The 24,820-nt window shown below is 34.4% G+C and overlaps 1 protein-coding gene across 1 annotated transcript in view; it reads right to left on the reverse strand.

The window, feature by feature from the left end:
• The window catches only part of FCHO2 (FCH and mu domain containing endocytic adaptor 2), a 121,324-nt gene that overhangs the window by 68,066 nt on the left and 28,438 nt on the right, over nucleotides 1-24,820 (reverse strand). The window contains 5 exon segments of the mRNA XM_040451044.1: nucleotides 744-842; nucleotides 4,538-4,642; nucleotides 14,554-14,706; nucleotides 14,798-14,939; nucleotides 18,279-18,353. Coding sequence (XP_040306978.1) covers nucleotides 744-842; nucleotides 4,538-4,642; nucleotides 14,554-14,706; nucleotides 14,798-14,939; nucleotides 18,279-18,353 — 574 coding nt within the window.

The raw sequence follows: 24,820 nt of genomic DNA on the forward strand, positions 1-24,820 counted from the left end.
GATCTCTAATAATTTTTAGATCTTTAATAAAAAATAACAGACTTCATCTTTCTCTATTTCAATGCACTCCAAACTGTCATCATTAAACTGCTTTCATATTTTTGGAAAAAAAATTTTTTTCTTAAAGATTTTCTTAAGTAATCTCTACACCCAATTTGGGCCTTAAAATCACAACCCTGAGATTAAGAACCGAATGCTCCCCCAACTGAGCCAGACAGGCATCCCTATTTTTAGAAAATTTCTAAGCACAAGTTCTATAATTCATTGCTGCTCTAAATTATAAAACAGAAAAACTTAAAAATTTTTTTTAAACTGGTAACTTCAGAGTTTTAATGTAAAAGACTGAGCTACAGTTAATCTTTTTTAATGTTTATATATTTTTGAAAGAGAGAGCATGAGCAGGGAAGGGGCAAACAGAGAGGGACAGGATCTTAAGCAGGCTTTGTGAGAGCCCGATGCAGGGCTCAAATTCATGAATCATGAGATCATGACCTAAGCCAAAGTAGGACACTCAACCAACTGAGCTGCCCAGGTGCCCCAGAGCTATAATTAATTTTAACAATTAATTTGAATTACCATCCTTGGTAGCCAATCAAAAATCCATTTTATTTTATATTTAACACATGTAAGTACATATTCTTTATATGCAATAAGTCAGTATCATATTGAGTTTTGCATTTTTTAAAGAGTCATATATGAACATAAAATTTTCATGAATCTGTTCAACAAAAGGAAAAACTTACCTGGCCTATTTGCAAATGAATTTCCTTTATAGCATTTGACAAGGATTCTATAATTTCCTTTATGTGAATGACATGAGCTTCTTCAATATCTTGAAATTTCTGGGTAACAAATATGAAAAGTTATATACACACACACACACACACACACACACATATACACACACATAAAAGAAATATACACCCTCTCTCTCTCTGAAATCAAAGAACTTTTTTTATATATTTTTTTAAGTACTCTCTATACCCAATGTGGGGCTTGATTGAACTCATGACCCCACAGCCCCAAGATCAAGAGTCACATGCTCTACCAACTGACCCTGAAATCAAAACACCTTTTAAGTCATCTTAATAGAGCTAACCAAATTTAGTGAGTTACCATTATTACGTAATGTTTAACAATACTTCTAGACAAATGGGTCTAGTAAACATAATGAAATGTTTAACTTTTTATTATGTTAATTTTTTGTTATGTCATTTCTCAGGCACATATGAACTTGATTTTGAAGATACCACAAATTAAAATCTAAAATCATGGTCAGAAAATTAGAAGGAGACCTAAATGAGAAGTGTCACAACAGCCAAGCCAAGGTAGAAGTGTTTCAAACCAAAGAGCAATTAGGTGACAGAGCAAAAACTACCGTTTACTTCTGAAGACTTTACAATCTAACCCAAAGACTCTAACAGTATGTTTTTAATCCTTGAAATGTTAACATGTAGCCTTCAAAAGAAGTAATTTATGGTCAAAGAAATATGGAAAAGCCTGTATACTCGATCTCAGCAGTTCTAAACTGAAGGTGGGGATATATCCAATCACCTGGAAAATGTTTTTAAACTACAGAACACATAGATTTTCTACAACTACCCACAGAATGGAAGTGGAAAAAGATGAAAATGTTTTTTGGAAAAATTCCCCGGGTCATTCTGAGTATTTATTCCCCAGGAAGAAAACTTGGCTAGACTTGGCTTCCAACACACAGATTAAAAACCCCGAGAAATACTGAAATAAAACATGTTTTCATTTTGCTTAACCCAGTGTTTTCTAAATTTCTTTGACCACACAACCCTTTTTGTTTTTCTTCTTCTCTTAATATCTATTAATATCTCAAAGAACAATAATAATCCTCAAAACAGGATTTGGGAAATGCTGAACTAGCTTTCTTCAAACAAAATATATTTGTCATTTCTACTGCACAAACCTGATTACCCTTATTTTTTTGTTTTTTTGTGGGTTTGTGTGTGTGTGTGTGTGTGTGTGTTTGCCAAATTAAATCAGTTCTAAGAAATAGGCCTAAATGCCATGTCATTTTTCTCTGGTTAGTTTAGCAAATTAAATTCCCTTACCCTATATTATAAAATTTTCTTCAGCAGTGAGTCATAGGACCAGAAAATCACTAAGCCAAATGATCATACATATAAAGGGTCTGAACTTCTCTAAAAAGAATCAATAATGGTGAAATTATAATTTTGGCAATAAGGCAACCCAAATTCACAAACTTAAATCAAGTTTATTCATAAAAATGGCAGAGTTAAAATGTCTTATCTTGACTAATTCTGACCAAATCAATGAGAATATCAATATTTCAAAACTGTGAATTACTCTCTTAGGAAGTAAGGAATATTCAGCAGAAGCATGATTCTTGTTTATGTTCATATTCTAAGAATTTGCCCTCAGCTTAATATTCTGCAATTAATCAGAAATTTTCTCAAGACAGACCCAAATCCAGAAAACCTACGTCAAACATCCACAAGTTTCATATGGATAATCTCTAATTGCAAGAAAAGTATGCCACCTTCTCATTCTCTTTTAAAACAGCTACACTGAATAAGACATATCCTTAATGACTTAAAAATATCTTGAAGTCACACAAAAACTCAAAAGTATGATTCACATTTAGATATTTCGCTGGGTTGTTTTTTGTTTTGTTTTGTTTGTTTTTTTAGGGGGTGGGGAATGTGCTAAATATCGCAACTGCTCAGAATTAGTGACTACTAAACTCAGAGTAATGCAGCAATGGGACTCCTTTTTAGAAGGAAACGTAAACCCTACTAGAGCCTGCTCCTTGCCTATCTCTTTAACCTCACTTCTTACCACTATCTCTCTTCACTTAGTTTTATTAAGCACTCTTTGCTTTCTACAATGTGACAGCTCTTTCATACTTCTGGGTCTTATACCCATGGGTCCCCAATGCCTGGAACACTCATGCCCTGGAATGCATCCCTTTACTCATTCAAGTCTCAGTTTTAAATCCCACTTCTCCAAAAAGGCCTTTCCTAACTCCCAAATCCAAATTAGGTTGCTCCTATTATTCTATCTCATAGAATCCTTCTTTTCCTTGTAATAGGTATAATAGCTCGTAACTTTATATTTAACCATGTATTTGTTTGCCACCCTCCTCTATATTGTACAATCCACCTAGAGCAGGGAGTTACTCGTTTCGTTTACATATATACCGTATACACCAGCAATTAGCACAGTGCCTACAATATCGCAAGACAGATGCACATATGCCTGCACACAAGCATGAAAGTCTTTTGATTTCTGAGATGTCTATCAATCATCTCTCCAAGCAGGAAGACTCCCTAGAATCCAAAAAGGCAGATTAATATAAAGTCCTTCTTCACACTTACTGAAGGCCTACCAAGCACTGGGAAGTATTCTAAATGCTAAGGAAAAAATAAATCAATCCCTTTTACCATAGAACTTATCCTTTAGTGGAGGAAGATGAACAATATAAAAAATATAGGTAGAAGAACTAGTGTGCTTCACTACATTCAAATATGATGACTAAGAATAATGTTCTAAGAAGAGGTTCCTTGAGGTGCCCGGGTGGTTCAGTCAATTAAGCATCTGACTTTGGATTTTGGCTCAGGTCATGATTTCATGGTTCATGGGTTCAAGCCCCACATCTGGCTCTATGCTGACAGCATGAAGTCTGCTTGAGATTCCATCTCCCTCTCTCTCTGCCCCTCCCCCACTTGTTTGCTCACTCTCAAAATAATAAACAAAAATAAAAAATAAAAACTACATTTAAAAAAAAAGCTCACCAGCTTCAATACCAGAGTGAAGAAGACACAGAATAGCTACCACCAGCCCATGATGAGTAAGAACATAACAAATAAACCCTTGCCACTGTAAGCACTGAGATGTGGGTTTTTGTCATCTCAGCATACCCAGCCTATCCTGACAAAGTGCTTAGGGAGCAAAACAAAACAAGAAAAGAGTACGAGAGAGTGGGAATAGAAGTTTTAGGTATGATTCATAAAAGGCGCCCATCTTAAACCTAGGCTTTTAATTAAGGTTCTAAGAACATCGAATAGGGTATAAATTATCCCAAGTTTATGGGAGACTTTTTTTTAATGGTCTGTTTTCCTCAACTAAAATGGAAGTTCTATGAGAGCAGGGATTCTTGATTCTTTTGTTAATGGCTATATTCTCAGCGGTGAATCATTTCCAGTTCTCTTAAGCAGAAGTCAATTTTAAAATTCATACATGAGGCTAACAATCAGCACTGTCTTCATCATCTACCAATTTCCTCACTTTCCCCAGTTCTCTGTAAACAGCCTTTTCTGCTGTATCTGAATAACCCCTTATCATGTCATAATTATTGCATAATTGCCATAATCATTGGTCCTCGATCTCCAAAATAAGATGTGTATCTTTAAAACAGCATTAAAAAAACATACAGATTGTGTATTTTAACATTTCTAATACTAGAAAATTATATGGCACAAAAATCATTTATTTGTATCAGTAAATGAAATATCCTGTTTTAGATTTAAAGCTTAAAAATACCAACCTGAGCTGTTTCTGTCATTTTCTGTTCAAAATCAGCTTTCGCTAATGCATATTTTTCCACATAAAGTTTATAGGTATCTGTAGCTTTCTTAGATTTAACAGCTGCCTGTAATAAAACAAAAACATTTTTAACTATACAATGACCTGTTTTCTTTCCTGATGTAAGTTCATATGAAATAACTATTTAAATGCATTTTAAGGGGTGAGGCCTATGGTGAGTTCAATAGGACATAAACTAACTTTAATACCTTTTTTCAAGTCCTCATTGGCAACATTTTTTGTTTAGTCACAGAATAACACAGAGATTAAACAATGATTCTCCTTTCTGTCTGACAGAATGGGCTTTGAAAAGTTAAAATACTCTTATTACATAACTTAGGGTAAGATCATATAACCACATTCTAATGTGTTAATAAGAATTCAATGAACAAAATGTGACAATACCATCAGAATATGCTTGACTCTTCCACACCTGTGAGTCTTCCTTCCTCCCACAATACACACATATCCCATTTAATGTCTAATTAATAACTAAAAACATAGCTCAAAATTTGAGAAAATCAATTTTCTTTGTTTCTCAGTTTCCATTATGCTCTAACAAATCTACAAATTTGTTTTTAATCATTGCCCAGTTTTTCAAGATTTCTATTTTTTTGAGGGGGGGTGGGGGGGGCAGAGGGAGAGAGAGAATCTTAAGCAGGCTCCAGGTCCAGCATGGAGCCTGACGTGAGGCTCAATCTCACAAACTGTGAGATCATGACCTGAGCCAAAATCAAGAGATGGATGCTTAATGGACTGAGCCACCCAGACACCCCTTAAGATTTCTATTTCTAAAAAGTTGTTATTACATTATTATAGCTCTAGTTTTATCAAAGTTACTTACTCAATAAAAACTTGATATATTAAATATTAGGCAGTGAAGACTATGAAGATAAATTACACAGGGATCTTTTCCTCAAGGACTTCATAAAAGTAGTAGAACCTATTTTTACCTAGAAATCAGTAGAAAGCAACAAAGCCACAGAAGTAAAGATAAATGCTATAGAAGACAGACAGGAAAAAGAAAGATTATATATAACTTGTAGGGTGGAGCAGACATATGGCTATCAAGAAACAACCATTCTCAAAGGACTGATCAATTTGGACATGGGAAGTCTGGGAGAAGATCAAAAAAGGAGAAGATAAGGATTTCAAGATACAAATATCTTGATGAATTTTCTTGATGAATTAAGAGATTGTCTGTTAAGAGGAGGAACTGAGGCACCTGGTTGGCTCATTCTGTTGAGCGTCTGACTCTTGATTTCAGCTCAGGTCATGATCCCAGGGTTATGGGATCAAGCCCTGCATCGGGCTCTGCACTGAGTATGGAGCCTGCTTAAGACTCTCTCTCTCCCGCTGTTCCTCTCCCCCATTGGCACGCTCTCTCTAAATAAAATTTTTAAAAATTTTTTCAAAAAAAAAAAAGAGTGGGGAAAAGTAGAGTAGGATACGGCTGAGAGCTTCAAGAAAACAAACAAAAAAATTCACACCAGCGTTGTGGAAGATACAACAGGTAATAACTAGATGAGTACAAGTATTACTAAGAGCCACTGAGGGCTAAGCAAAGCTGGAAAACATGGAAATTGTATGAAGTTAATCTGAATCAACATGAAATTATCTTCTACTATGTTCAAGAATAAGGATTAGAAACAGAAAGTTGGGTTTACCTGGAGGTTTGGGACTGCCAAGAGATGTAGACAGTCCTACTCTCTAAAAAGGGCCCAATGTATGCTCCTTAAATTATGGCATCATACATTATATTAAAGACAGATGCTCCATGCTTTCCTGCATTCTTAAATAAATAATATAGGATGCCACTTTATCTTGTAGCATACAGAAAACTGGTTTTGGAGCCAGAAGACTCTGTCTTGGAGCTTTATATAGTTCTCTCATTCCTAAAATGGGAAGAATACCACCTAGTTTTTAAAAGCTTTGGCAGTGATGAAATGTAACTTATGTAAAATGAGTGGGACAGGGTCTGGCATATAGTTAAATCTACAAAATAAACAGTATTTGCTATTATTATGATTTCTAAAAGTTAATACCAGTAGGAAGATATATCATTGTAGTAAATTTTATGGTTATTGTATCTAGTAGTTGTACTTAGTTCTCCACCCCTAGAGTAAGTAGTTAAAGCCTATAATGATTTTCTAGTTTGCTTTATGAGTGTTGTTGTGGTTTTGTTTGTTTGTTTGTTTTGTTTTGTTTTGCCCTTTTCCCATTGTCTCAGGCCATTTGACATTAATTATACTATGGTCAGTATAGTTGCTGTAACATCCTGGCCTTGCTCAAACACGTAACAATTAAATGACATAGATATTTAAAATTTACTAAGTATGTTTACAGGAAGCCCAGATTTAAGAAAACATTTCAATGGTGTGATTATCCGAATTTCCTTTGGATCTTTTTAATACCAACAGACTTGTCTCTTCTTCCAGCTCCCTAAAGTTTCAGTCTGTGCAAGAATAATGAGCAACTTACAGTCCATGGAGTGATTTTCAATGACAGTTTAGCAAAATAATGTAGTCTCATTGGCAGCCCCTTCTTCTTTGCTTGTTCTTTATCCTAACACCTATTCCTATTTTCTGTTGCCTATTAAGTTACTGCCTAACAATTTATGTGCTAGCTACACAGGAAGACCTGAGTTGTGATCACTCCTAGAGATATATGCAATTTGAAAAAACAAATCATAAAAATGGAAAATTTCCCCAAATATGACTACAATGATTGTGTCTATACTTTTAAAAAGTAATTTATTTCATGAGATCTTCCTGTTTTCTTTTTTACAGGTTCTGTACAAAAAGGGTCACTCTGCCCTTTCTAAACTTACCATTAAAACCTCTAACCTCTTGCTCTGCACTATTCAATATGTTTTGGCTCCCCCAAAAGAAGGAAGTTTCTTGAATACAGAAGGAGGGAATATGTATTTTAGCCTTTAATAAACTTCATAACATCTAGCATAATGACAGACACATGGTAGGAACTAAAACATTTACCTAAAACATCACCTACCTACTGCATGCATATTATCACTTTATAACGCAACAATCAGAAAAATTTGAGGGGCGCCTATGTGGCTCAATGGGTTAAGCGTCTGACTTTGGCTCAGGTCATAAACTCAAAGTTCCTGAGTTCAAGGCCAGCATCGGGCTCCCTGCTGCCAGTGCAGAGCTCACTTTGGATCCTCTGTCTCCCTCTCTCTCTGCCCCTCCCCAGCATGCACGCTGTCTCGCTCTCAAAAATAAATGAACATTAAAAATATATACATGTATTTGAATAAGCCACTTAAAAAGCCAAGAACTTAATCTTTAGCCTGTATTTAAAATAAAATAAATTTTATTGTATTAAGAACAGGAAAAATTCAAATAATATTTTGCTATAATGATTATTTTTCCAAGTAAACATATATGCTGTGTTGCAAAAATATAATGATAGTGTCTCACACACAAGAAATTTATAATCTAACAGAAATAAAAGATCACTGCATGGGGGTCAATTCCTGCTTATAGAAGATCTATCATATTTCTACAATGTAAACAAAGCAATTATTTTACATTATTCATTACACTTATGGGACTTTAAGAGATGGAAAGAAGTTCCTGGAGCATCATTTCCTCTTCATAAACTCAGTCTCTAGAATTCAAACTAGTTTTGGTACTCAAATTTTTACTGAGTCGACAGAGTTAGCAATAATTAATTTTAAAAGTTTAAACCATCATACTTAACTTTCTTTTTTCCTCCCAGAATATTCTCACTGTAAATCTTGGTCTAGCTATTCAACTCAGCATACTAACTTCTTTGTCCATTATTTCCAACCATAATATTATTATCTTCATCTCAAAAGTTCAGAGCAGGATCTAATTCAGGATGTAAACAGATAAGTCTTTTGGAGCCTACTTTCTGATACCAGGAAGCTGTGTAAAATTTCACTTCTCTTATTTGGAGGCATGAAGGAAGAGAGAAGATAGCCTTTAAAGTTCTAACTTTTTTTTTACATCAGCCCTCACTCTTCAAAGGTAAAAATAATATACCACAATCTTAAGGAAATTATATACCAACTTAAAGAAGTATCCCAGAAAACTAACAAAAGCAGTACTTAATCATAAAGGAATAAAATGAAAAAAGAAACTGTTGACTCATAAAGTATTTTAAGTAATGACAAAAACAAATTTAAAGAAAAATAAGGGTATTATATAAAAATATGTACAAGCAACTTTAGAATGTAATTGTACTAGGAACACCTTATTGTTTTTAAATTTTTTTTAATGTTTATTCATTTTTGAGAGACAGAGAGACAGAGCATGAATGGAGCAAGGGCAGAGAGAGAGACACACACACACACAGAATCTGAAGCAGGCTCAAGGCTCTGAGCTGTCAGCAAAGAGCCCGAGGCGTGGCTTGAACCCAGAAGTTGTGAGATCATGACCTGAACCAAAGTCAACACCTAACAACTGAGCCACCCAGGTGCCCCTTTACTTTTTTTTTTTTTTAAAGCAAGAAAGAGTACTCATAGGAAACAACTATATAGCAGTATGTAGTTAAGTCAAAACAACTTTCTAAATAGTGTATATATATATATATATACACACACACTTAGAAATGCTGTAAATTCTAGGGTAGAATTATAAAAACTGAGTATCCTAGTAGTAATGAACTTGACAAGTTTCATAAAGTCATTATTAAAAAGGGAAGTTGGAACATTCTTAAATGAGGAAATTATGCTTTAAAAAAAAAAGCCACATTTCTTCTCACAAATAAAAGATTGGCTTTAACACATTACCTATTGATAATAAAACAAATCCTACATTGTATTGATTTCCTTAGCATTATAAATAAATTTACTGATACACTACAAGAAATATTTAAGCGCCTATAATTTTTATAGTAAAATCCTAAGAAGCAAATATACACATATGAATTAAGTCATATTTAGTCATAGTCCACAAATGAGTGCCTTCTAAATAGTGTTTTATAAAAAATTAAGAGCTTTTAAGTGAAAATCAGAAGCATACTATGTCATAATAGCCATAAGTATTTGTTTTCAAATTTATTAAAGGAAAATGGTTCAAAGATTTAGGTTTTTAAAAATCTATATTCATGTTAATAAAAAGCTTCTTATTACAGGTCAAAATTAATGATTTACTTAAACTTGGATTTGAACATATATAAATCAGACACCTACTAACACATTTAGTACCACAAGCAAAGATACCATCTCTGAGCAAAACAATGAGAAAAAGGCACCCCTTCTCTGTGGGTCCATGCCACAAGACAAGTGAAACACAGACCACCAACTCACAACCCTTGGACACAACCGTATGCTACCATATGTTAATCAAAAAGAAATCTTTCAATTTAATCTAAATCATTACCTTATATGAAGCCTTTTTTGGTTTATATCAAAAGATTCAGACAATCATTTCTTTAAGCATAATCTCTAGTTACCATACATTTTTCAAGTGGTCAGTACACACTAGGTACTATGTTAAACCCACTGGGTTTCATTAAAAAAAAAAAAAAAAAAAGCAAAGAGCAGTATTTAGCCTAGGAGTACCTTAACCCTCTGGAAAATTTCAACTAACTGAGATAGTACACTTTTGCATTAATTATATGGAATCCATACCAATTTATTGACCTGTATGTTATAGTACGTACTGTAAGGAACTATTCCTATAGCTCACATTTTAAAAAATAATTATCTTAGGGGCACCTGGGTGGCTCAGTTGGTTGAGCATCCAACTTTGGCTCAGGTCATGATCACATGGGCTGTGAGTTCGAGCCCTGCGTTGGCTCTGTGCTGACAGCTCAGAGCCTGGAGCCTGCTTCTGATTCTGTCTCCCCACTCTCTACCCCTCCACCACTCATGCTCTGTCTCTCTCAAAATCTAAATAAACATAAAAATAAATAAAAATAAATAAAAAATAACTCTTTTAGTTTGAACTACAGTTGGCTTGGGGTACCTGGGTAGCTTAGTGGTTAAGCATCTGCCTCTGGATTTCGGCTCAGGTCATGATCTTATAGTCCTGAGATCAAGCCCCATGTCCAGCTCTATGCTAACAGTGCAGAAACTGCTTAGGATTCTCCCTCCCTCCCTCTCCCTCCCTCCCTCTCTCGCTCTCTGCTCCACCCCTCCTCACTCTCACTCTCTCAAAATAAACAAACTTAAAAAAAATAAAATGAAATGAAATATAATTGGCTTTATACTGTCTTTGTTCCTATCTTTTTTATTTTTTGGAAAAAAATTAATTATTACATAGACAAAGGGAGCCCCCTGCCCTTACCAAGCCCATTCCCCACTTGCTCTGCAAAGGTAACTCCCAATATGTGGCACAGTGTTTACTGTCCCTATGTATGTCCCTAATATAGTTAATTATACTTCAAGGCTTGTTTGTTTCTTTTTTGTTTCAGGGTTTTTTGTTTGTTTGTTTGTTTGTTTTGGTTTTTGGGGTTTTTTTTTGCAGAAAATTAAAGACTATGTAAAAAGCATCAAAATATACATATTCTTCTGGAACTTTGCTTTTCTTGCTCAATATTATACTTTTTAGATTCACCCAAGTCAATGTTAATTCATGTCATTCTAGCTCACTTTTTTTTCTTTTTGGCTTTTATGATAAACATTTTAAAGCACACAAAAGAAGTGTAATGTACTCCATTAACCTATCACATAACTTCAAGATTCCATCCATTCTTCCCTCTCCAACATTTTTTTTTGCTAGAATATTTTAAATCCCAGATCTACTATTTTACCCTATATAATTTACTTGAAATGAATAGTCCCATTATATAAAAATGTCTTCTGTTGCTAAACACTAACAGTGTTTTAAATAATAATTTTTTTCAATTTGAAAATCAAACTATTATTAGAAGTCTAATTCATTTATACATATTATGGTTTAGGTATATTTGACCTTCTTCCAACTTATGTTGATCTTTCTGCCTACCATTCTTTTTTTCCCATATCCTCCTTCCTTTCCTTATCAATAAATTTTAATATCTTTTCTTTTTGCCATTTTTAAAAGATTTAAAATATACTTCAGTCCTTTTAGAAGTTATGTTTAATGTACACAGTCAATTACTACTAACTCTAACAGACCATTAACTTATAAAATACATCATCCTCTTGTGTACCATTAAAATAGAAAAATGCTATCAACTAAAGCATAAAATAATGCTTTCTTATCACTTAAAATTCTAATTTTATGTTTCAAGACAGAGTGCACCCGAGCAAGTAGGGGAGAAACAGAGGGAGAGAGAGAAAGAATCCCAAGCAGGCTCCACATGCAGCACAGAGCCTGATGGGGTGCTCAATCCCACAAATGTGATATCATGACCTGAGCCAAAATCAAGAGCTGGACGCTCAACTGACTGAGCCAACCAGGCACCCCTAATTTTATGCTTTTAAAAGAGATCTTTTAGACTTACTTAGGGGTACATTTTTATTCTATTACCACTCCTATGTGATACAGAATAAAAAGGAAGGCAAAAAGAATTAATTCTCTTGACATACTCCTAAATCTTCCTCATATTCAGATTTTGACCCTTCTCACTTGTTTTCCACTTGGGAGATTGCTGAGGTCTGTTTTTTCCCCCTACAACATTATCCTCAATATCATCAAGATCATTATTGATATAGAACTTCTTAAAAATGCTCCATTATTATCTCCCAGTTTCTTCTAAACACTGGTGCTCACATTTTCTTAATCTTACCAGCTCTCAACAAATGATTTTCAGTCAATACCAGAACAATTCCTTCCTCAAATGGTCTTAAGATATTCATCATATTAAGTTGTACTTAAGTTGTACATCAAAATATTGCAGTTGTCCAAGCATGCCACCAGGTACTATAACCAAGTTCACATAGGCAATAAAACTACACACAAAAGCCACCTCACCAACAGCAATTATATGATATCATCAATTGAAGATGTATTCTGACTTCAAAGATGTGAGAAAACAAGAAATACCTGGTAGCTTTTTTTCTAGTGCCTAGGTCTGCACAGACCTTTATGTAACTTGCTTAATACCAAGAATGTACTTTCAATTTGGGGACTCTTTTTTTTTTCTTTATATTTATACAGGCACATTTATTTTTTGTAAGTTTTAAATTCTAATTAACATGCAGTATTATATTAATCTGGGACTGCTGAATTTCTTCAGGTATGAAAAACTGAGCTATTAACTCTTCAAATATTACTAGACCACCATTCTTTCCATTTTTCTCCTGGAATTCACATTAGATGAATGTTGGTAACCTTTACTTCTCTGTATTATGGTCAATTCCCTCAGTACCATCTTCCAAATTCAGTCTCTGACCATATCAAGTTTAAAATCTGTCTTCTCTAGTACTTTTTTTCAATAACCATATTCATTTTCAAGTTTTACAATTAGCTGTTTTCCTATCTAGTAAATCTTATTCCATTATGACTCTATATTTCTTAATCTTATTTAATATCTTATACTCACTTTTCTCACTGAACATCCTCAACCACATAACATTTTGTTCTTTTGTTTTATAAATTTAAATTATATCTGCAGAGAATTCTTTTTTCTAATTGTTAAATTTATTGCTGTCTTAGTGTCAGATTTCTTAGATGGGCTTTAGAATTCGGTTATTCGTTCATTTCCTCTTCTCTTTTTCTCTGTCCCTCCACAAGTGCTGTGTGACAGTTCCAGAGAATACAATGCATATGTTACCACCTAGAATTGTGTTATGTTCTATCCTTTGTGCCCACCCATCCCCACCAACAGTTTTCAGATTACCTCATGGCAGCTCTCCAAGGGCCCAATTTAGTCTTATCAAGTCTTACTTCCTTGGAAGAATATTGGGAATATGGCTAAAATAGTCATTAAATGGTTCCTTAGCTTGATTCGCACTCAAAATTGTGTCCATAAGTTCCCATCTTCCAATAAAGCTTTAGCCCTAGCCAGCAGCCCAAGAGTCTTCTTTTTTCCTACCTATATAGCTTCACCCAGTGAGTGGGCTCCTTGTGCTTTACTGCAAATGGGGAACACACAGTCCCCTTTAGCACACAAGAGCTTGAAGTGCAACAAACCTGCAAAATCAATCTCTACAGGCCATTTTGGGTATATCTGTCCCATTTCTGGTTCATAGAGATATTATTATTCTTTTTTGGACCCTGTTATTTTGTTTTCCCTTCTTGTATTTTATTCGTAATTGCTGTTGTCTGGAATGGTCTTTTAAACTAGTAACTTACTCTTATTCTTATCGCCCTCCCAATTTTTATTTGTTACACATACATTAAAGGAAATCAGTTATGCCAAATTCCATCAACTGTTTTGATTTTTCCATATTCTCTTCTAGTTTCTGCCCATGTATGTACACTTTTATAATTATTATAATTGCTATAATATAGTTACAATTTGGTTTTCTTTTTTTACTGGATATTTCAAATACTTTAAAAAGCTTTCAAAATTATCACTCCCTATGGCTCATTCCTAAATGAGATACAACACATCAAACAAGTGAATGGTTAAACTGTTTTGAAAGGGGGAAAAATCTACTTTCAATTAAAATGCGAGTGGGGGAAAGGGTTGTGGTTTACCGCACTACCTCATAAATGTCTTCAAAGTCAGCAATAAATCACCCACAACACATATTTTAAAGCTTATCTTCAAGTATCTATGCCTTTCTAAATATACCACTCTTGCCTCAAAAAAAATTTTACCTCACTGTTAAACCTGACACCAAGCAGTATCTTATCAATTATCTTATAAAAATATCTTACAAATGTCAATGACATAGATATCATTCCTTTTTAAGTATTTGCTAATCTATTTACTATACACAACATATTCTGCAAACCCAGTTCTGTTTCACTTACGTAAATCACTAAAACTCAGTGTCACAGTGTCTTCATCTTTAATATGAGGTCATTCTTAAGTGTCTGAAGATCAAATGCAGTCTCATGTTTGAAAGTGCTTTGAAACCACAGAGATATTATTTTTTATTACAATTACCTTTTCTATTTCTCTTTGTGTAGCTCCTTCCTTTTTCAAACGTTCTTGTTCTACACACTTGGCATTGTAATTTTCCTTGGATTTCTGAAGGGCCTGAGTTATGCTCTGAATGGCTTGAACAGCTTCCAGAGTTCCTGCAACCTCTTCTTTAGTCTGTATGGTATGAAATGATTCATCAAAATGATCAAACTGTAAAGCACTCAATATCTGATCGATCAATCCTTTAGCAGGAAAAAAGTGATACCTTTTTATGAGATTTTACTTGTTCTTCTCCATACTTCTGAACTTCCTTTATTAATTCTTGTAATTTTCTAACAAGATCCAAGTGACAGTTTGCTAATTTCTCTGTAGATGTTTTGAACACATCCCACACTGGTGCAAACGTTCTAAGGGAAAGAAAGTACAGGAATTATTTAATAAAAGAAAAAAAAAAGTTTAAGGCTCCAAAACAGAACCAACAGAAACAATACTATGTTCAGCAATTTTAATTATGCAAAATAGGAAATTAAAATAAATCATAAATGAAATGATTGGCAGACTGATGCTGATTTTTTAATCCGTGGTTAATTAAAATATTTTTGGACCTCAGTCGGGTACACAGAAATCAGTTAAATATTTATCAGAGGTCTGGCCATGGCTCTCTATTAACCATATCATTACTATTTTCTGAGTTGATTTGGTTAGACTTGTCTATTATAAAATTAACTTGTTTCCAAATTTTAATTTTTGACTACTTAGTGTTCATCTAAAATGTCTCATCAAAAATAAAAGTTCCTCTGGGACACCTAGGTGGCTCAGTTGGTTAAGCGTCTGACTTCAGCTCAGGTCATGATCTCACCTATTTTGGATTCGGGCCCCATGTCAGGCTCTGTGCTGACAGCTCAGCGCCTGAAGCCTGCTTCGGATTCTGTGTCTCCCTCTCTCTCTGCCCCTTCCCCATTCGTGCTGTTTCTCTCTCACACACACAAATAAACATTAATAAAAAAAATTTTAATAAACAAAAGTTCCTTTGATTTCAAACACGCAAAAGTCAAATTCACAGGATTTTTTAAGATTAGTCACCTTAATAATCATTTGAAAATATTGTAGAACTGTTAACCTGAAATCTTATTTCAGATAATTTTATCTGCATACTTTAAAAAACACTAACACAGTCCCTTTCTAGTACAGGATACGTGATGCAAGACATACTTTCCTACCACTTTTTCTCAATACTGAGAATTTAGTATTTTCAGTACATTCAAGTATGTCCAAAAGTTACTACATTATTGCATCCTGGATAGTACAGTATTTAGGATGTCAATGGTTAGCTTAAACCAATTTAGTCAATAAGGAATGATCTACAGATAATTTTACCCTATGTTTTCCTCAAGTACTTCCTAAGATATTTTCAACAACACCTGTTCTACTCTATGACAAAACTTCTAGAAAACAAATAGCAGCACACAGCAAGAGGGTAAAGAAATAAATTACTTATCCTATTATGTACATTTCCTACCAATTATTACATTTCAAATTATTACATTTCCTATCCAGTAGGAATGCTAACACATAATGATCATTTTAAGCAATAATAAAAAAGTTCAAACAGGAAAATTAACATGCTAAGAATAAGGCTGTTCCGATTAGATTTCAACTTAAACTTTAAAATCTAATCAGCTGGCAAGGAGTTAAAAGGAGGAGTTTGAGAATAAAAATAGACAACTGAAAATTATCCACTCACTACAGCACCAAAATACATATATATCACTTCATGTAAACCTGATACATGGTAGTCCGGACTGGACAAAGCAGAAAGATGGGAGTGTACCTTTACCAAAGGATTCTTTACACTGTAAAGGGGTTCAACATAAGACTTCTTTAAATACAGGTTTCCTTAAGGAATGTCAAATTTCTTTACATTTTAAAAGTTTGATATACAAACCTTTTTTTCTGGTCAAGTAATATATATTAATATATAATAAGCAGTAAGAAAGAAAACTGACAAGTCCAAAGTATTTTTAAATGCAAAAAAAAAATAAAGAGAAAATTCAATTGCTTAAATATCCATCAGTAAAATATTAATATTTAAAATATTTATGATCTTAAGTAATGACACTAACACATAAAATATCATCTATTATTTATGAGAAGCACACATTCCAAAGACAGAAATGTTGTCAATATCTTATCCAGAAACACAGTTGAAGTTAATTCATGTTTTTTTATCTCCCACCTGACAACTAAAAATAGGGTAGAATTTCCTATAATAAAACCACAACCAACTGTTTAAAGCCAGCTTCTGCTATTCCAGTTACTTTCTAGCCCTTCTACAATGGTAAATAAATAAATAATGTTTTAGAAGCATGTCAACATAAAGGCTTTAGAAAAAGGAAGCTGCCAGAAAAGTGATGTATCAAGGGAGTAGGGGGTGGGAGAAAGAACTGGAAGACAACTGGAAGAAAAACAACACTAGATGGTCATCAACTAACAGTCCCCACTCTCCTCTGGGTGAAAAAGGTAGCAGCTCCCCAGCCTTCCTAGCCATAGTACAGGGCTACAGAAGGTCCTCTTAGCTGCAACTATCAACACTTAATATAATGGACAGTGTCACCATGATGAGGATCAACTGAGAGTACAACTCTCTACCTAGGACACAATTTAGCAAGATTTTCATTTAAACTCATTCAACCACACAAAAGAATATTTTCATTCTTAACCAGTTTTTTGGTTCAGGGAACCGTTTGTGAATCTAACAGATGGTATAAACCCTCTTCATCAAGCACTGGGTGTTGTATGGAAACCAATTTGACAATAAATATCATATATTGAAAAAAAACCCTCTTCATCAAAAATATGAACTAATACCTATTAAAATTTCAGGGGATTCACAGGTGAATTACTTGTTAAATTATCTTAAAGTATAGCCTTTCCCCAATTCTTAGATAATTAAAAAAGATTAAATATTCCTCCCAGGGTTTTTGTGGTATAAATTATACAATATCTCCTCCCAGAACTACTAAAGCCATGTAGCGTATCTTATCTAAAATGAATTCTTATTTTATTTTTTTTTTAAGTTTATTTATTTTTGAGAGAGAGAGAGAGCACAAGCAGGGGAAGGGCAGAAAGAGAGAGAGACACAGAATTTGAAGCAGGACCCAGGCTGTGAGCTGTCAGCAAAGAGCCTGACACAGGGCTTGAACTCACGAAATGTGAGATCATGACCTGAGCCATAGTCGGGACTTAACTGATTGAGCCACCTATGCACCCCTAAAATGTATTCTTAATATTCATTTTTCAAAGAACACATTTTCTCACCACAAATTTTTAAGAGAAATATTTAATAGTCTATAAAATCATGAGACCTTTTTAATAAATTTTAATCATTTCAGTCAAGTTTAAGTGAGTTTGTAAAGATCGCTATTCAACATAATTTAAGTGAACTTACAGAAAACTAGAATAACCATGCACAATACATAACATGTATGATCTCAAAATTATACTACCAAATGACTAGGTAGTTAAATAAAGGGGGAAAATGGGTTTCATTTACTTAGACTGCATTAACTGATTAGTTCAATTCTATTTTCTATTAAGTCAAGAATATATTCATATATAAAAACATTTTTCAGTACATTATATATTATTATATTTACCAACAATTAACCTTCAATAAGAACCTAACATTCTCAAGAACTGTACCTAAATCAACATTGAAAAAGAGTTTTTCAAAGACATTAACTCACCCAAGCTGTGAATAGTTGCTTGCGGATTTTGCTAGTTTTGTCATTGACCTGGAGTATGCTTCTTCTATTGTAGCTCTGTTAAATCAAATTTTCGTATGATAAGAGCTCTCAAACACAGAAAAATTATCAAAATACAATTAAAACTGTATAAACAAAAAACTCAAATATATATTAAAAATAAGTAGGTACTGGAGCACCTGGGTGGCTCAGTCGGTAAAATATTCTATTCCTGATCTTGGGGTTGTAAGTTCAAGCCCCATGTTGGGCACAGAGCTTACTTAAAAATAAACAAATACGTGGTCATAAATTTCAGGCCTATCCTTAAATGCCCTTTGAGCACATATATTTAAAGAACTGGTCTGGTATAGAACTAAAAAAATTTGTATCCCAAAAATTAAATGAAATCATTACTCTTTTTATTTTAACGTATCAGTGGTTATTTGAACGACAAGTACAACAGCACTGCTTCTTGACTGTCTCTCTTTATTTCTCTGTAAACTAATTCAGTGTGAAAGTCATTTGCACTTAATACTTCTCTAGTATAGTTAATATAGATTTATTATTCTTTAATACTGTGATTTCACTATTATGCACATTTAATAGAACAAAAGATTGATGACTGTCATTTAGACAAGCCAAACATAAGTTATCAAGGCTTAATCTATTTTGTGATTAAATCTAAAACACTAATAAATAAGTATTTCATGCTAAAAAACTGTGTTTTATGGGGCACCTGGGTGGCTCAGACAGTTAAGCGTCTGACTTCAGCTCAGGTCATTATCTCCAGTTCATGAGTTCAAGCCCCACGTCAGGCTCTGTGCTGACAGCTGGATCCTGGGGCCTGCTTCAGATTTTGTGTCTCCCCCTCTCTCTGCCCCTCTCACACTCTGTCTCTGCCTCTCAATAATAAATAAACGTTAAAAAAATTGTTTTAAAAACTGTGTTTTATATAACCACTAATTTAGCATATAGGATTTTAGGCTTTAAAAAAAATCAACCAAACCATTAAATATGGAAGAAAACAATTATTCCCTTAAACACATAATCTCAAATACAAAATATGAGACTGTATTAGCCTTCTTAACACTAGAAAAGTTAAGTTTTGTCTTATCTCTCCCACAATTACCCTGTCCCTTCTCTATCTGTGCAACCTGTAACAGTGAAATAATCTACAAAACACCAAAGACCTTCCATCTACTTTGACAGGTTCAACTAACTTTTTTTTTTTAATGTTTATTTACTTTGAGAGAGAGAGTGAAAGCAGGGAAGGGACAGAGAGAGGAGAGAATCTCAAGCAAGTTCTGCCCCATCAGTGCAGAGCTTGACATGCAGCTTGAACTCACAAACTGTGAGATCTTGACCTGAGCTGAAACTAAAAGTCAGTCACTGAACCGAATGAGTTGCCCAGGTGCCCTGAAACTTTCCGCTTTTAATGTCCAAATCCAGATCTCCACACTGTTCTTACATCAAACCATCAATTTAATATCTAAATGTCTCAAGCATAACCCTACTTAGGTACCTTAATCCCCTCAAACTCAGAATATTCAAACTAAGCTTATCTTCAAACTCTTCCCCAGCGCCCTGCTCACAAAAACCAGCTAACAAAAAGGAACTATTATTAGTAATTGCCTCTCACTGATGGGACTGTGACTTTTATTTTTTCTCATTTAAACTTCTGTGTGTCTTTTTAATATACTATATCACAAGGGCGGTACTTTGATCATCTAAAAAGAGTTAATACAGAAAAAAAAATATTACTATCTCAATGGGTAAGTTCAACAGCACAAAAAAGTGATTCAATCTCCAGCAATAGTAAACTGATACAAAAAAACCTCCTGATGAGGAAAGCCAGAAAAATATGGAGAAAGGGGGCTAAAAAGCAACAGAAGCTAAGGAGGCAGTTAAGACTCAGTAAGCCAATAGGGCCCCTGGGTGGCTCAGTCAGTTAAGCGTCCAACTTTGGTTCAGGTCATGATCTCATGGTTTGTGGAGTTCGAGCCCCCTGCGTCGGGCTCTGTGCTGACAGCTCAGAGCCTGAAGCCTGCTTCAGATTCTGTGTCTCCCTCTCTCTCTGCCCCTCCCCACTCACACTTTCTCTCTCTCTCCCTAAAATAAATAAACATTTAAAAAAATAAAAAGAGCAATGAGTAAGCCAAGATTTAAGAGAAGGCTATCCGGAAAAGTCAGTCAGATATGTCGGTCAGCTTTTCCCTGGGGGGCATCTAGAAGCAGCAGCTGAGACTGAGAAATGGAGCAGAGTTGAAAAACTCTCACAGAGCAAGGGAGACAAAACTAGATTGAGACTCGCCAAAGATGTTAAGCATGGGAAATCCCATACCCTTTGAGAATCAAAGAGTAAGGATGAATGTTTAGTAGGCAAGTTCTCAAAGGGACTGCAAACCATACCTTTTCAAACCTTGATACTGGATCCTGTATGGATGTCTTAACATACATTCATAAAACCATCAGGCAAATATGACAAATGAACGAAAACCAGGAGGAACAAATGAGCAATGTTTCAAATGCTGAGATTACAAAGCTTGGACTTTATGAGTTTATGTATTATGTTCAAGGAGACAGTACATTAAATCAAAAATTTCAATAGAGAAACGGAAATCATTTTTAAAAAGTAAAGGAAATCATAGCAAATTTGAAAACAGATACAAATTCTGTATCTGAAAAATGTAATATCAAAAATTAGTATCTCAATGGATGGGGTTAAACAGCAAATTCAATACACTATAATGAGTATAAATAAACCAGAAGAGGGATGAGAAGACTCTATCTTGGTATAAAGCTCAGAAGGACAGAAGAATGGAAAACAGAAGAGAAATAGAAGAATGGAAAACAGAAGGACAAAGGACAAAGTAAAAAACTCTAACATATGTGTAAAGGGGAAAAAATGGGTCAGAAGAAATTATTTTCGGAGATAATAACGGACAATTTTCCAAAACTGACAAAAGGTTTCAAACCACAGATCCAAGTAGCCCAACAAACCCTAAGAGGATAAATAAAAAGATATGTACATCTCATCACATAGTAAAACTACATCTACACCTAGTCATAGTAAAACTGCTGAAAATTAAAGACTAAAAGATTTTAAAAGCAGCTAAACACTTCCAACCACTGAATGTTACCTCTAAAGAAGCAATAATCACTGATAGCTGACATCTCAACAGTAGATACTAGAATGATCTTCAATTTTTTTTAAAATCCAGTGAAACACAAAACTGAAACTCCTAGGAAAAGCATAAGAAAACCTAAGAAGACCTTGGGTATGATGTCTTAGGTACTGTCTTTTTAGATAAACAAAGATAAAATCTATGACAGAAATCAATGATAAGGTGGACTTCATTAAAATTAAAAACTTTTGCTCTGTGAAAGACAATGTCAAGAGAAAGAAGTCATAGGCTGGGAGAAACTATTGGCAAAAGACACCATGTGAAAAAGGACTGTTATCTCAAATACACAAAGAACTCTTAGAATAACATGATTAAAAAATGGGCCACAGACCTTAACAGACATCTCCCTAAAAAAAGATATAGAGTTGGCAAATAAGCATATGAAAATATGCTAGAGATCATGTCATCAGGAAAATATAAATTAAAACAAGATATGACTACATACCTATTAGAAGGACTGAAGTCTGAACCACTGAGAAAACCAAATACTGGCAAGGATGTGGAGCAAAGAAATTCTCATTCATTGCTGACAGAAATGCAAAATGATACAGCCACTTTGGAAGACAGTTTGAGGGTTACTTATGAAACTTAACATACTCTTACTATATAATCCAGCAATGGAGTTCCTTGGTATCCACCCAAAGGAGTTGGAAACTTAAGTTTACACACAAAACCCGCACACAGATGCTTACAGCAGCTTTATTCATTACTGCCAAAACTTGGAAGCAAACAAGATATCCTTTAGTGGGTAAATGGATAAACTATGATACATCCAAACAATGGAATATTATGCAGTACTAAAAAGAAATGAGCTACTAAGCCATGAAAAGACAGAGGCACTTTAAATGCATATTCCTAAGTGAAAGAAGCCAATCTGAAAAGTCTATTACACACTGTCTGATTTCAACTATATAACATCTGGAAAAGGCCAAACTATGAAAACAATACAAAAGAATGCAAAGAATTCTTAGCAAAGTCATAAATTCACAAATTCTACATAATACTGTAATGATGGATCTATGCCATTATCATGTGTCCAACCCATATAATGTACAATACCAAGAGTGAACCCCACGGTAAAACAATGGACTTTGGGTGATTATGATGTGTCAATGCAGGTTCATCCTTGGTAAAAAATGTACCATTCTAGGGGATGGTGGGGAAATGGAGAAAACAGGTGAAGGGGAGTAAGAGGTACAAACTTCCAGTTATAAAATAAAAAGGTTATGGGTATGAGAAGTACAGCATAGGGAACAAGAGTCAACAATACTGGAAAAACTCTGTATGGTGATAGACTGTAACCACGCTTACAGTGGTGAGCTTTTTGTAATGTATGTAATTGTCAATTCACTATATTGTATGCCTGAAAGTAATACAAATTCATATGTCAACTATATTTCAATTAAAAATTTTAGAAGTCTTTTAAGGGGCGTCTGTGTGGCTCAGTCAGTTAAGCGCTCAACTCTTCATTTCAGCTCAGGTCATGATCTCACGGTTCATGGGTTCAAGCTCTGCAATGAGCTCTGTGATGACAATGCAGAGCCTGTTTGGGATTCTCTCTCTCTGTTCCTCCCCTGCTCACTTTCTCTCTCAAAAATAAATAATTTTTAAAAAAAAATCTTTTAAATATACCATTCTGGTAAATGATGTTGATGACAGGGGAGGCTATTTATGCATAAGTTAGGGCAGGGAACAAATGGGAAATCTCCGTATTTCCTCTCAATTTTGTTGTAATCCTATAGCTGCTCTAAGAAAAAAAAAATCCTTACCAAAAAAAAACCTGCCAACTAGAATCCAGTATCTAGCAAAAACATGACTGGAAATTAAAAACATTAATGAAATCATGGATCTAGGTGACAATCAATACTTACTAACATAATTAAACAGATATAACCAGATAATTATATGACTCCAGTGAAGTACACAACTCCACCTATGAAGTATTCTTGTCAAAATACTGAACTCAGTCTGATCAAGCTGCTAGGTTTAAATGACAATTTATAGGAAATGAGCAAAGAAAAATACTGAATAAAACTATGGATATGCAATTAGCATATTCCAGGATAGTGGACACTCTATAGAACAAAAAAATAAATCTGGTTTCTAAAATGAAATTAAAAATTATGAAGGTGATGGAGAGATAGACCTACAGATTAGCATTTGAAAAATCTCAAAAATCCTATCAACCAAACAAAATGTGTAAATCTTTGTGGGATCCTAACTGGAGGAAATCAACCACATGTACTGTGTATATAAGACAACTGAGGAAAACAAAGCACTGACTGGATATTTGCTGATATTAAGAAGTTAATATATAATTTTAGATAACATATTGTGGTTATATTTTTTAAAAAGCTTTTTATTTTTTCTAAATACTAATGGATGAAATGTAATGTTTTTGAATCTGAGATTTGCTTCATATTTCTACAGATTTTTTCTACAGATACATATGAAATACTAATGGATGTAACGTAAGGTTTCTGAATCTGAGATTTGCTTCACAACAACTCAGTGGTATAAAACAGATGAAACAAGACTGGTTATGTTTTGCTAAGTATTCATGCTCAGTGATTACAACATGGAAGCTCATTACATTAAGTTCATGACTTCTGAGTAAAGTTTTATATGTGTTTGAAGTTGTCGATAATAAAAAGTTTTTAAAATGAAGATAAAGATATGATCAGACTAATAAAAACTGAGAATTCATTAACAGAAAATACTCATTAAAAGAAATATTTAAGGGGCGCCTGGGTGGCTCAGTCGGTTGAGCGTCCAACTTCAGCTCAGGTCATGATCTCACAGTTTGTGGGTTCGAGCCCTGCATCAGTCACTGTGCTGACCGCTTGCTCAGAGCCTGCAGTCTGCTTCAGATTCTGTGTCTCCTTCTCTCTTTGCCCCTGCCCCACTCATGCTTTGTCTCACTTTGTTTCTCAAAAATAAATAAATGTAAAAAAAATTTTTTTAAGAAATATTTAAAATGTTAAAAAAAAATTTTTTTTTTTACTGTTTATTTTTTATTTTTGAGACAGAGACAGAGCATGAACAGGGGAGGGGCAGAGAGAGAGAGGAGACACAGAATCTGAAACAGGCTCCAGGTTCTGAGCTGTCAGAAGAGAGCCCGACGTGGGGCTCGAACCCATGAACTGTGAGATCATGACCTGAGCCGAAGTCGGACGCCCAACTGACGGAGCCACCCAGGCGCCCCTAAGATGTTTTTTTTTTTTAATTTTTTTTTTTCAACGTTTATTTATTTTTGGGACAGAGAGAGACAGAGCATGAACGGGGGAGGGGCAGAGAGACAGGGAGACACAGAATAGGAAACAGGCTCCAGGCTCCGAGCCATCAGCCCAGAGCCCGACG

Source organism: Herpailurus yagouaroundi, unplaced genomic scaffold (assembly GCF_014898765.1).
Source record: "Herpailurus yagouaroundi ecotype Mexico unplaced genomic scaffold, PumYag 29, whole genome shotgun sequence".
Taxonomy (NCBI): Eukaryota; Metazoa; Chordata; class Mammalia; order Carnivora; family Felidae; genus Herpailurus; species Herpailurus yagouaroundi.